Source organism: Eucalyptus grandis, chromosome 2 (genome assembly GCF_016545825.1).
Source record: "Eucalyptus grandis isolate ANBG69807.140 chromosome 2, ASM1654582v1, whole genome shotgun sequence".
Taxonomy (NCBI): domain Eukaryota; kingdom Viridiplantae; phylum Streptophyta; class Magnoliopsida; order Myrtales; family Myrtaceae; genus Eucalyptus; species Eucalyptus grandis.
Window position 1 is genome coordinate 8,658,398 of NC_052613.1, and position 14,368 is coordinate 8,672,765.

The window sequence follows — 14,368 nt, forward strand, 5'->3', positions numbered from 1 at the left end:
GTATTGTATATTTGCATCTTCTCGGGGTTTGTATATGTTGCTGTTACCATAACATACCATTGCACGATATCAATCATATAAAGTACACTGGTGAATTTACGAAACTTGATTTCTTAATATTAGGGGCTTGATGTGGTCAAATAAGTTAATTTGGTTTTGATAGCCTAGGGCTTGATGTTTAGGCTTTCTCGTATTAAGTTTATATAGGAGAGATTGTTGTCCATTGTTGTTTGTCCATGGGGTATATTTAAATAACGATGACGATGATGATAAAATCAGAAAAACTTAAAGAGGAGCTGGCACCCATAGTTTTGAGAAGAGGTTGAAGGTGAAAATTTGGCCTAAAGTTTAAAAATGCCCTCATGAATTTCATTAGAAAAATAAAAACTTTGAAAAGGATCTTGAAAAGTGACTCTGGTATTGATTACGCCAAATAAACGGAGAAGTAATTTTTTTCCTAAACATATTGAAAATTAGACAAGTACATATTATAGAAAAACAAGTGTCTCCAAATGAAACGGGTAATATCACCAAAAATATATTTAATGAGACTCAACAACCAATGCAGTGACATTTTTTACATATTTTTCTTTTGTCAATTGAGTACTTCATAACCCATCTGGCATCTAAGAAGTTGTCAATTCACCAACTTTTTTGAAAGTTTGAAATTTTCTTTAGTAATACGTTCGATGAGTCTCTAAAGCAAGTGGTTGACAAAATCTATACTATGATTAGTCTAAATTCGCACTCTGCCTATGGCTCTCTCCAATTGTGAATAATGCGAGATTTGGTGTACATTCGGGGAGAATAATGATGTTAACGGTAGAATTTGATTTTTGATATTTAGATTTTTTACCATGGAAGGGGCTGGATGAGGGTTTTTTTTTCCTTTTCCTTTTTATCATTGTTCAAAAAGATTTGGGTCTAACTTTTATTATTGCTATCGGGCCCCTACCCAATATTAAGCCTGACATGTACTGTCATGATGGAACCCCGTTTGCCTTGAGTAGGTGTTCCGGTCGGCACTCGCACGGCCTTAGGCCCATACCTCTATGACCAACTAGATCTACACCGCCTAGACTAGTTCCGAGGATGGCTGAAAACGGCGGACACCAGCTTTGCCAGTGGTGGGGCCCGCTCGCATTTTCATTTGAGAAGGCCCCTACCTTCCACTGCTTTTAAGGCTGATGGTGGCTTCTGGGGCCTATTCTAAATAGGCCCAATGAGACTTGGGTCTTATTTGTCCCTTTGCTTTTTCCCTCATTTGATAACATTTTCGGGGAAATCGATATACGAACTCACCAATCTTTCATTTTGCGACTTACCAAATATACTTCCATCAAGTTGCCTACCACTTCTGATTGACCAAGCCATGGAATTGCCTACCCATGTTTATTTGACTTTTTTCTCTAAATTTACCAACTTTTTAACGACGTTATCGACTTTTTGTTTGCCTTACTTATCAATCTGTTAAATTTATCAACTCTTCTTAGAAATTACCAACATTAACTAGAGTAATTATCGATTTTCATTTGATTAAATTATAGACTTCTGACAAAAAATAAAGTTATGAACAACTTTTGCGTCACCACTTATTGTTTGAGTTAGTTACTAACATTTATTTGGATTTATTGAAAATTACTGATTTTTCTTACATCTGATAAAATAAATTTCTCTTTTCCTATGAGAACCTTAAAATTGCCAACTATTATATGAGATCATTGAACTTTTATTTCAGTGATTTGTCAATTTTTTTCTTCAATTAAGTTATTAACTAGCTTTGAATTACCAACTCTCATTTAAGTTATTTATAACAACTCTTATTTGCTTTCTTTAATTTACTGATGTTTCTTTTGAGTCACTATGTCTATTTGCCTTGTTTGCCAAATTTAAATTTACCAACTCCTTTTTGGAAATTTCAAACCTCATAAGAGCTATTGCCAATTTTTATTCTATTAAGTAGGAAACTAAATTTTCCGTCCCAGCTACTATTATAATTATTTCTTGATGTTAAATTGTTTTTTCAAATACTATTCTTCAAGTTGGTTACCAGTATTTGTTTGATTTCTTATTTTTAAATGCCAACTTCTCTCATTTCTAGCAAATAAATTTTCTGTTATCTTCTAACAATTTTATTTCATTTACTTTTCTTAGCATCACCTTCAGTTTATTGACCGTTGTATGAAATTGCTGAATTTGTTTGGTGATGTACCGACTTTTCTATAATCATGTTACCGACTAGTTTTTAGGTTACCAATTTTCATTTGAGTTGCTTATCAATATTTATTTATTTTATATAAATTCATCAAACTTTTGTATTTGCCCTATTTACCAGCTATCTTTACGATTGAATTACCAGCTAATTCTACATTAGTAACTCGTGCCAGAGTTACCTACCCATATTTATTTGATGTTTTTAATTACCAACTTCTTTTATGTTTTATAATAGAAAACCTTCTTTTATTATTCCAAACTTTTATTCAATTTATCATCGACACCTTAAATTATCAACTATTTTATAAGATTACAAGCATTTATTAGGTGTTTTATCATCTTTTATTTCCAATTAACAATGAATAGAAAAGTTGATAAATGAAAAAAGAACAAAACAAAACATTCGTAAGTAGCTAAAATAAAATTTGTTGACCCAGTACCTAATTGATAACTATTGTAAAATAATTAAGAAACCAATTAAATTAATGTTGGTACTTTCATATAAGAGTGATTAAAATTTAGGAGTAATTGAGAATGGTAAATAAAAGTTGATAAAAGATAAGAAAGGTTGGTGATTAAAAGAAAACTAAGCTTTGTAAATAGTACGAATGAGAGTTGATAATCTAAAACAAGTGGGTTACTTGAAAAGAGAAAAAGTTGATAAATCACTTTAAACAAAGTTGGTAAATTTAGGACATGACTAAGAAAAATGCAAATAAAAGCTTGTAAATGATAAGAAAAATTGGCAAAATTAGAGAAAAATCGAAAAATATTGGTAAGTATATCAAATGAGAGTTGGTAACCCAATAATTGTTGGTAATTTCAGGGGCGAAAAGTTGGCGAGTCATGCTAATTTAGATTAATAAACTCTAAAAAAAAAATAGTAAATGATGTAGGGCTGCAAGACAAGGCAAATAAAAGTTGACAACTCAATTGGAAGTTAATAAATAATAAAAAAAAAAAGGGTATAATTAAACGTTTGTAAGCAACTCCAGTGATAGTAAACTAAAACTAGTCGGTTTATAACATGACAAATGCTGGTAAATCACTCTAATTTAAACTGTTACTTTTGATATACAAGTTTGTGAAATTCGAAATGTTAGTAAATTTCGCAAATAACAATTGGTACAAAAATCCACTAATCTGTAGGATATTAAAAAGAGTTGGCGATTTCATATAAACTGTTGGTGAATAATCAATTAGACCCAAAAATTAAAGTCCCGGTTTGACACTTATCAATACTTATTGAAAATTTACCGATTGCACGTGCAAGAATAAAATTATCTTGAGAGCAAACATCACCAACTAAACAAATCTTGCCAACATACCGACAAAAAAAAAAAACATAATCTTGCCAATATGGGAAGATGCCCTAAGTGCATCACTTCGAGCGTGCCAAATATAATCCAATGAACCGCTCCAAGCCAATATTACCTCGGATAGTCCCAAAAATTCTACTGTGAAGTTCCTTGAGAGCCCATTAAAACTCAGGACCCAAGGGAAGCTCGTGCAATATGGATCCCACTGGATAAAAATTTCTTTCATAAGATCCAGGGAACCGAATCACATGTTTCTTTGAACCTGCACCTCGTATCCACGATTTGTACGTTTGGTTTTTAGGCATAGGGTTGGTCGCCATGTGCGATTAATAGAGTCGGCAAATTTGTTCTCTGTACGCCAAATTAAATGAACTAATGACGGTGATTGAATTACACGAGTTGATGGCTTTGTCAAGAAACACGTACAATCTTTTGAAGAATGTTATGTCAATACTTGGTAATCAAATGTTTAACGGTTAGTCTTTTTTTTTCGAAACTCATCTGATGTCTCATTTTTGCACATTCTCCTCACTTGATCAACAATCAGTCACTCTGCTCTCAACCTGTCATCTGTTGCTCATTCATTTTTGTTCGTTAATGCCCCTATGGTAGAGTACTCTGCTCGAAGAAGTACGAGTTAGCCCAAGAAGGTAATGTGACCGCAACACTAAGCAACTATAATCGAAATTATGGTTGACGGAAAGGACTACCATATCATAAATGAGATCTCTATATATCAGAAGGGATATTGTTAACAACTGCCCCCAAGGTAATCGTTGAACAACCAAATAAGGAACGAATTTTGCACAAATTTCAATAAAGCGCATGCCCTTAAAAGATTAATGATGGTAATAATATTTCAATAAAGCGCATGACTTAAAATGGTCTACACAGCTTCTTATAATGTCCCGAGGGTCTTTCATACTTTCTACAATTCAAATTTAGGAATTTCATAAAATAACCCTAATCATGCAAGATTCTTTCTTTAACAATGTGTCTTTATCTGCTATTAGTCCATTAAGGGCATTCGATAAGAAGAAAAATTCTTCCTGTGGAAAGCCCATACGACCTACACTTCTTGATTTAAAGACCATGGGCTAGATAATTAAATTAGAGAGAGAGAGAGAGAGAGAGAGAGTTCACTTGCCAGGTGAGGCTAGCTCGGATTGAGTACTTGAATATGTTCACTTATTGAACAATTTGTCATATTAATTCTATATTAATCTTAATAACAATCTTCATGCAACCCGGTTCCTAAGGCTGTTCATAACATTCTTAGACTCAATCAAGGTCACGAGGGTTCTTTTGTGTCGTGCTGAACTTGGAAATCTAGTCGTCGTAGCTGTTGATGATTCATGAAGAATGACTAAATTGTCCATTTTACTCGTGAAAAGGGAAAATCGAAAAAGGGAGTGCCCCCAATTAATCTGAAGGGATTCTTATCTCCTTCTGCTCCGTCCACCAGATTCCTTCGGTACTTAGGGCAGAAGAGGGCTCTCTGGTGCAGGTGTGAACAGGACAAAAGTTCCTCCCTATAATGCGCGACACCAAGCTTTGCAAAAGTAATAGTCCTATCGTTTCCATGTCGGTTCTTATTTCGGCCGTTCAATATATGTGGACGTGATGATTGTTTTATTGCTTTTCAATCTAACGGCGAAAATCAGCGGAGGGACGATATTTATGAGAGATCATAGACTCGCCCTCTCCAACCATGGGGATTGGCCTTAGATTATTCTCATGGGTCACTTCCCTTTGGCTCTCATGCCGTACACAGTTCACCTTCCAATTGGTCCAACACCCTCACATTCTTGGAGCCTTTCTGGAGTCTCACATGGATCCCCACCCTTGTTACTCTCTCTCCTCGTGCTGTTTCTTTCTCTTAGGGTTTTCTCACCAACAATTTGAACTGTTTGGAAGATCACTGCTCTCTCTCTCTCTCTCTCTCTCTGTCTTCCATATATGCTTTGGACGGTCGAGTTCAGTTCTCAGATGCGGCATCTTCTCCAGAGCCTGTAGTGAAAGAAACGTCTTTTTTTTCCTGTTCTTTTTTCCCTTGGAATTGAATTGTTATTTTACTTCCGACTTTCTGCTTCGAGGGCTTCCCTTAGGGTTTTCGAATGTGAGCATGATTCTCAATCTTTGGAGGGTTTGTTGGCAGTTCAGCTTCCTTTGTCTTTAGCGGCGGGTATTATACAATTTTTTTTTTGTGGGTCTTGTCTCTTTTCTTGTCGGCATCAACGGTGAAATATTCTCACATCTCAAGCGAAGGACTGCAATGGCATCTTCTTCCTTCTTGTTTTTTTTTTCTTTTTTTGGGCCAGTTGGTTGGTACTTGGTAGCAGCATCCTCCTTTTTTAGGGTTTGTAGCTAATTTTGTCTGAAAAGGTTTTCTTAGAAGAAAGTTCCCTTTGAGGAGCTGGAGAAGATCTTTCTACCATTTTAGGGTACCCCTACAGTGGTTTTGATGAAACCTGCCATCAAATTTCTGTTCACAAGCTGCAAAGCTCTCTCTCTATCTCTTGTTGGGGTTCTGGTGTGCCTGATTTTTGGTTCTTTCTTCTGAATAAACTCGAGGAGATCTGATGGAAAATTCGGTGGCTGAACATGTTTGAGATCGGTTGAGGATTTATACCAAAAAGAAGAAACTCTGATGAAGAATTTTTGTCCTGTTATCTCCTTCTTCCCTCAGTTGCCGTTTCTGTTACTTTATTTTATTTTAGTAAGCACTTTCTAGATCTTCATGCCAATAATAGTGAGCCATGGTCAACCTATCTGGTTTGATGAAAAAGAAAATCTAGACCTAATGGCCGTGGATCTCGAACACGGTTCGCATCACAATATGACCATCTAGAACCTGATATTTAGATATGTGCATGATGTTCTGCTTTCTTTTCTTCTGGTGGTTGTCGACGGGATCTTTAATTTCTAAGATCAGCATAGAAGAGCAAATTAGATTTAGATGTTCATAATAGGTATTTGCTGGCCAAATTCTGCATTTCTTTGTTCTATCGACCAAACTCCACCTTTTAACCATATGGTTTTCAATGTTGTTTTAAGTAATAATATCAATTTGAATTTTTCTCTCCCGAATTCTGTTGACTACCGGTCTGCATTTCTCACGTCGTCTTTTTATTTTCTTTTATTTTATAGGATTTCTTCCGATTTTAATCATGCGATGCACTATCCTATGAGGGCCCACATCCAATTTCTCTTTCAATTCCGCGGTTAAGTCCCAGAACCTAAACGCCTGTTGTGTCATGTTGGAATTATGCTGTGAACAACATCCCAAATTCTCTATCACTTCTTCGTTGAGAGCCTGTCTGTGACTAAACTGTAGTGTGTTGTAGCTGTGTTGTGGAGCATTGTGACTTCAACGAGGTAGCTTCTTAAAAGCTGCCGAAGCTTCGAAGCAGTTGCAGTGGAGAGATACTTGCCAAGTATCTCATAAAAGCTATATCGTCTCTTTTCACAACTAAAGCTACTGCAAAAAAGGTGTACCAAACAATTTCTAAATCGAGAGTAGAATTTATTACTAAAGTCTAATCTGTTCTGATACAAGTAACAATGACCTTTTTCTTGAAAACAGATTGGGATGCACCAAGGGAAATTTTGCAAGTCTCATTTAATAATGGGCGGAACTTTGTGCTTAGGATCTAGATTTTTAGATAACAAAAGGCCGAAGCAATCAATTTCCTCGTGAGACTACTTATTCTCGCTGAGTGAATGGATGGGCGCTCATATATTTGATTCAAAACTATAGTACTGATGAGCTGATGGGCTTTAAAACCACAAAATTGCTACTAATAACAAATTCTTGCCTACCATACACATTCTCTTACCGTTCCCTTCCGATGCATAAAGCTATACCAATCAAATATCGCAGAGAATTATCAAACCCATTGCCAATTAATTAGCTGCCAAGACTTTTTTGTCCTAATCATATATAGTGTAATGCTCTTCCTTGCTTCACTTTTGTGTTGGTTGTCTTAAAATTGCCTGATCAACTCCATGCTAACATTGCCCAAGTCCTACAGCTCCTTTTGTACTTTCATGCTTTATATGACATATATTCACAATCAAATATGGTCTGGAAATGAGGGTAACTATTTGAATCGTGGATACCATCTAAAATACATATCTGGCTGTATTCACATGTTTTCTGTCAATGTGTCACATTGTTCATGTATACTTTCTTGTTGAGGCACACAAAGTATCGCCCATTTCTCATGTACCAGTGACCCAAAAGTTAAAATGTTGGAAAAAGAGTGCTCCTATGTAAAAATGAGTTATCTGGAGTGACTTGGTGTGAGTGTCACATTAGAAAACAGATGAGGACAAGAAGTCGAAGTCAAATTTATGATTCTCACTTAGCATCTTCTTAGAAACGTTAATAAAATATGATATTCAATGGATCTAGCTTTTAGGGAGAACAATCCGAGAAGGATCATGCAACAGAGTTTCTTGAGACAGCAGAAGTCAGCCTTACTGTACTACCCATAAGCCTCTAATTTGTTATAACACCTCTACCTACTGTAGCAAAGACCAACTATGATATTTGCAAGCCCTTAAATGGGATCAAAGGACTTAAGCAAGTGATGCTGAGCCCTATAAGCCGAGGACAAAGATGCAGCTTATGTTTTTTAATTAAATATCATCTATAAGCAAAAGCAAATACGATAAGAAATGAGGCTCAAAGGCAAAAATGAAGGGCATGGCTGGAAAAGCATCAAACCACGTTATCATGAGGGCATCAAAACATGTCACAATGCAGAGCGCAACATAAAGATGGTGGACCTCAGCTTACTAAATTCGTTTTTCATCATAATTGTTGGACGACAAAATTGCATTTTTATGCCTTGAGCAAAGTGTTGTCCGCTGATGCTTCAGTGAGTAAGCACCAATATGAAGCAATTCCTTTTCCACGCATGCTCCACCTATCCCAAGATCAGCAACTCTAGATTCTTAAAAGATCATACCGTTTCCATTCCTGAGGACGACATTGAAATTGCTTTGAATCCTTAAAAAGGATGAAGAATGGACAAAGTGGCTTTGTTTCTTAGTGGTATAGTCAATATTTACATCTTATTGGAGATGCCGTATATTTGACCATCATGAGATCGTTCCGCCCATGTTCTTGGATGATGCCATTAAAAAATGAACCTTATTTACATTGATTGTCGTTATTTAAGAAATCGAATCAGTTGTACAAAATCAAGATTCTTAAATTAGTAACATATTACAGATGAAAGGTGATCCAAATCCTATGTGGTTGATTGTTTCTTAGTCCTATGCGATTCACGACATTGTGGCTAAGATGCTTAATTTATTAGAGAACACATGGTAGTCCTATATGTTAATATATCTTGTAGGTTGTTTTATGACATTAGTCTCTGTTATTGTGCCATGCCTCGCATTTAAACCCATTGCTTCTCAATTTTGTCAGGGTCTAGACGCAATGACAGGAAAAGAGTCTCCAGAGTGGCCTATGGAAAAGAAAAAAGAAAAAAAGGTATATATGGTTGCTGATCACGCTTATGAATGAAGGTGATGAATATTCTCAACTGGTTTTCTGTGTTGACTGGTTGCTTATTATGTCAAAAAGCCCCGATTCTACTCAAGCTTCCCCCAATCAGGTCATCAGAGATATGATGAATGCATCTCAAGTATATGCTAACACGTCCAAAAATTTAGCCACGGAAATGTTTCAGTGAAAAGCTCACTGTCTGATGTTTGCCAATAGATGACCAATGCTAATTATCTTTTTGAACTTCCGCTTATTTTACTTTGTTTTGATATTACTGTCCTCAAGGCAGTAGCTACGAATTGCAAGTTAAATTGATGCACTTGTGTGCTCCTTTGAACTAGTAGTTTCTGAAATGCTTGTGGAAGTCCTGTTAATTTGGAGTCTTTCATCTCTAAGATGTGATGAACATCTTTTGGAAACATCTGGTTTATATTATGCAGGAGCATCATGTGCTAGTATCCCGATGGTTCACACGTCTACATTTATGGGCAAGTAGCAAATAAGAGATACAAACTTTGCTAAAATTCTGGATAGTGAGTCTAGTTTAGTATTTGGAAAAGAAAGCCAAAAGTAATGTCAGATTTATCTCATCTAATTTTGGCATGATCGATGGTAATTACTTGATTACTTGCCAAACAATCAATATCAAGGCTAAAGCACATTGATCGTGCACTCTTTAGTTCAAAGATGTTCTTAGGGTAAAACAAGCGTATAAATCACATGATTTTTTTTACATATTGTAGCTGATTAAACTACCTACTAGGATCCAACCCCTGACCACTTAAGTGCTCAAATGCATAAAGATGCTGAGGATCAGCAGAAGCTCATCTCTTTCAAAACAGAATCAATAACAAGCAATGGAGCTATTCTTTTCTGGTCGACCATGACAATGCTTTAAGTGATCACTGGATCATTTTAGTTTTACATTTTCTGACATACTTAAGCATTTGATCATCAGCAGTAGAGTGCATTAATCATGCGTATCTTGTATTAACAAACCATCACATGAAGTAACGCAGTTCATACTTTTCTGGATGTAATGATCTCATGTTTCATATCAGAAATTTGCAATAACTGATAACGAAGGAACTGAGGCTTAGCCACCTTATCATTCCCATTTTCTAAGTTTTTGTTTTGTTCTCCTTGGTGTCATTGTAAGATCACGTGGACAGATTAAATGATGTGAATTCCTTTCACTACGATATGCTTTTCTATACTTCAATTTTCTTTTGATTGTCACAGTAACATCATTCTGAGAATAAAAAGATGAATAGATTTCTATTCGAGTTGTGTAATCATCTTTAATTCGTCTCAGATAATACTGACCATTGGATGTACGTAATTTCATCTCCATTTTATCGAGGTACGTAATTTCATCTCCATTTTATGTTCTTATATCGCATCTCTTTCATATGGTTTGCAATTGTATGTGCTTTGATTTTTATTGAAAAGTTTAGGTAATCTGCATCTGCAACTGTGATGGTATTCAAACAATCATGATATTTCTCTCCGTATGTGGACTCTGGTGAAACACAAGTTCATTGGATAGTGGACAACTTAAGTGCCCTTTGTCTAGTCAATCACTTCTTAAAAGCTATGTTCTTCCATTGAATGGATACACCAGATTACTTTATTTCAAAATTCTATGGAGTAGACAATCATAAAATAAGGGTTTTCAACAATCGAAGCATTAGATAAATCTCGGAAAATATTTCTTGACCTGAGAATTAGCCTTCCATATCTATCCTTTCTGGGGCAAATTGTACGCGTCTAAGTTCTTCATTTCCGGTCAGACATAGGAGAAGTACATATAGAAGCACATATTATTGCAGACAATTCACTGATGGAACACACTAGTCCACACATAAGGTGTACAATTGTGACACACATGCCTATAATACATTCCAAGCACAAAGGAAGAAGCCTCATCAATTTCTACCAGCATGTATTTATTCAGCTGCCATCAAAGGTTCGAGAATATACCCAAATTCGGTTAGCACTAATACGAATTGTTGTAGGCCTCCCACGGTTTGACAAAGAGATGGAGCTCTCTGAACTCATGCTGCAAATAAGATCAATTGGCAGTGACTTCGATCAAATAATTTAGAATCACATGTAAGTGCACTTATTACCACAAAATAAAAGCTAGAACTATACATAATCCGGTATTCATTATGTATTTTGTCAATGAAATAAATGTTTTTCAAAACTTACCTCTTGGGAGATTGCAGTACTGGTAAAATTGTTGAAACTGAAAGTTGGGCTCCACCTGTCCGAAATTGCCAAAGAATCATCAACAGTCTGTCCTGTTGTTCCTAAATTCTTCTCCTCCTGTGGCTCTTCAGATTGAGCTAGAAAGTTGGAGGCAGCTTTCACGTTGTTGCTACCTTGGATTCCAGATTCTTCACAGGTTTCATATAGACTACTCTCGTTCAAGTCAGTCTTCATTGCTTCACTACATGGTTTTGGTGCATCAAGCCTTCGCATCCACAGCTTCTCTACTGTCCTCTCCCTCGCCCTTGCCCTCGCCTTCTTCCTTGATTCTCTTGCAAGCAGGTAAAACGAATTCCTGCGGGATTGCCTGGTTTTTTTTTCCTTGATCGGTGGCTTTTCTTGAGTGACACTGGCTGAGTGATCCCCATTACCAGCTGCCTCATCAATTCCAGACGCCACATCGCACTCTGATGTAGATGTGCTACCGGCAGTGCAACTGTTTGTCTTTGCAGCGCTTCTTGAAAGCTCCTTGATGGCAGACTTGGAGTGTAACAGCAGCCACTCAACAGTTTTACTCGCTTTATCGAATCCCAGCATGTCCTGAAGATCGAAAAACTCGCGGGCGACCTCAAGGGACAATCTCATTCTTCGATCTCTTGGACCGCGAGCAGTATAAATCTTACTGTGTCGATCCTTCTTTGAGGTTCTCTTTCTAGGAACCGGGTCGGGAGTGGAATGGTTTTTCTTGAAATTGCCTCCTCCTCCTCCTCCTCTTGCCGATGCTTCATTTGCATTGACGTTGTTGTTCAGATCCACCATGTTCGCGAGTGTATGAGCTACCACTGCAGCATCATCGCTACTTGCTGGTTGTTGTGGCTGCGGAAGTAAGAGGTCAAGGCCATGCTCGAGAAAGGAGCTGCTGTCATCTTCATAGTAGTGAAGGAAAGGAGAGGGAATGTTGAAGAGAGAAACTAGGTGGTCTTCTTGTTTGGAGTTTGGGATGGCATCACTTGAAAGGGGCTTGTGTAGAATTGTTAGGCCATCCCAAATAGAGATGGGGTCAATGCCATTGCTGTTTGAGGGAAACATTTTGGCCCTTAAGCTGAGATTGCACGAAACACAACCCTAGACTTGGCAGCTGGCCTCTCGGTCACAGTTGGAAAGTGACATAAAAAAGAAAGTACTATCTATAGGAACAGCTCCATCCTTTTCACCAATTCAAATATCTGCACGAAACAACAATGAACTGAGAGAGACACCCAAAAACTACCGCTTCTTCTTTCTCCTTTTTCTCTTTTTCCACCGTTGCTTGCTTTTAGCTAGAGCTCTAGGAAGAATTTTCTTAGTAGATATAGAGCTCCAAGCTACATTTCCGTGGATTGAGATTGCTTGCCTATTTTAGCTTTGAAGGCAAAAGGACTGAAAGCTTTGAGAAAGACAGCGGATGATGGAGAAGAGAGGCAAATATCCATTCTGTCCACGGGAGAGAGAGAGAGAGAGAGAGAGAGAGAGAGGGCACACTTTAAATGGGGAGAGCGTGAGTAGATGAAGAGCTTAGAGACTCCGAGAATATACTTGGGGACAAGGAGTCATCTTTTTCGAAATCTTTTCGCTGGAGCAAAAGTTGGCACTTGAGCTTGGAGCATGAAAAGGAAAGCTGGGAAAACACAGGCGGTCATGTTGTGGGGGGAGTGAGTGGATAGGAAAGACTTGGTATTGTGCCACTTCACGCGTTGGCTGGTGGGATAGATTGACATTGAACTCCCTCGGCTTCCCCTACTTTCAAACCCCCATTTCAATCAACAAGAGAGTTGCATGGAATCCCACAATGGACAGGGGGAGAGAGAGAGAGAGAGAGAGAGAGAGAGATGATGATGGCCCTTTGTGCTCCGAATTTGTACTTGACATCCTCCTTGTGTATTAGGGTTGCCTTTTCCCTCGTAACAAAGTACTCATTTTGATTAGGACCTTACAGAAAGGTTAATTTTATTGCAGTACAGCTTGGATTTAGATGCCGTTACCCGAGATCTAGCTTCGTAGCTGATCATCATTTAACAAGTGATGAAGAGGTTTAACGAACTTCTTCTTGTAAATGACGTGCGACAATTTTTTCTCAAAAAATCGATTTAAGTAACATTCTTTCGTACGAATAGAGTTGTAAAAAGGTCAAGTCCTCTTTGGGAGTTCCTATGGCTTTGAATGCTTCTGCAGCTCTATCAGTCAGACGTCTAAGTTGGTCTTCTTGATTCTCCGCGCTTTATTTTTAGTATTTTATTCATCAAATTATTGTGAGAAGGGTATATTGTCTTTTCCCCCTGAAGTACATATATATTTTTAGACAAACTACATATGTTATCTACAACTATTTTAGTAAGGAGTGTCTGTAAAACACTTGCTAAATAATCAAATAAGGAGAGCCTGTAAATTCCAAATACTAACTTTCCTCACGATACAATCGATATTGCACAATTTGCTATAGTGGACTATCAAGAGTGGTCTTAAAACAATTATTAAGCATACTTTTACGAGAAATGTACTCAACAGTGAAGACATTGACTACACATGATACGGGACAAGCCAATTCACCGAAAGATGGAGAATGCCTTAAGCTAATTGCTTAACACGTGCCCTAGAGTATGTTTTAATAGAATCCTTTTTATTGAGTATCCTAAACTACGTGCCTCATGCAACATGACTTTGTTGAATGTTGTGATGGATGTTGTTATCAAGTGTCCTTGGACAACTGTTACTCGATAAGGAAATTCTCATGATACACTCGCTATAGGTATGAGAAATATGCCTGCCAAAATGGGTCATTAATTTATTTCTTAACCTAGAGAGAGAGAGAGAGAGAGAGAGAGGGAGAGAGAGAGATTAGTTATATTTTGGATCATAAATGCTTAGACATAATTTTATGGGTCATAAATTGCTTTAATATGAACGTTAAAAGGGTTCACAATTTATTTACATTTAATCCACCTTTATGACTTTTGATTTCGTGTTCTATTACTTCATGTTTTCTCTTTAGTTTGGATATAAATATTCCTAAATTGCGTTGAACATAGAAATATTTTAGCAATATGAGTCGAGTTGTGTA

The 14,368-nt window shown here is 37.0% G+C and overlaps 1 protein-coding gene across 1 annotated transcript; it reads right to left on the reverse strand.

Moving 5' to 3' along the window:
• Positions 1-10,866: 10,866 nt before the first annotated feature.
• LOC104421453 (transcription factor TB1) lies at positions 10,867-13,134 on the reverse strand. Its single transcript, XM_010033407.3, has 2 exons — positions 11,272-13,134; positions 10,867-11,119 (listed from the first exon to the last, which is right to left on the reverse strand). The coding sequence occupies exons 1-2, from the start codon at positions 12,358-12,360 to the stop codon at positions 11,057-11,059; spliced, it is 1,152 nt and encodes a 383-aa protein (XP_010031709.1). The 5' UTR covers positions 12,361-13,134; the 3' UTR covers positions 10,867-11,056.
• Between the last annotated feature and the right edge of the window lie 1,234 nt (positions 13,135-14,368).

What these genes read in the sequence shown, in the direction of transcription:
- LOC104421453 (XM_010033407.3), bottom strand. Translation starts at nt 12,360, where the DNA reads ATGTTTCCCTCAAACAGCAATGGCATTGACCCCATCTCTATTTGGGAT. An exon ending in GTACTGCAATCTCCCAAGAG is followed by an intron (nt 11,120 to 11,271) that starts GTAAGTTTTGAA and finishes TCTTATTTGCAG; the next exon opens with CATGAGTTCAGAGAGCTCCA.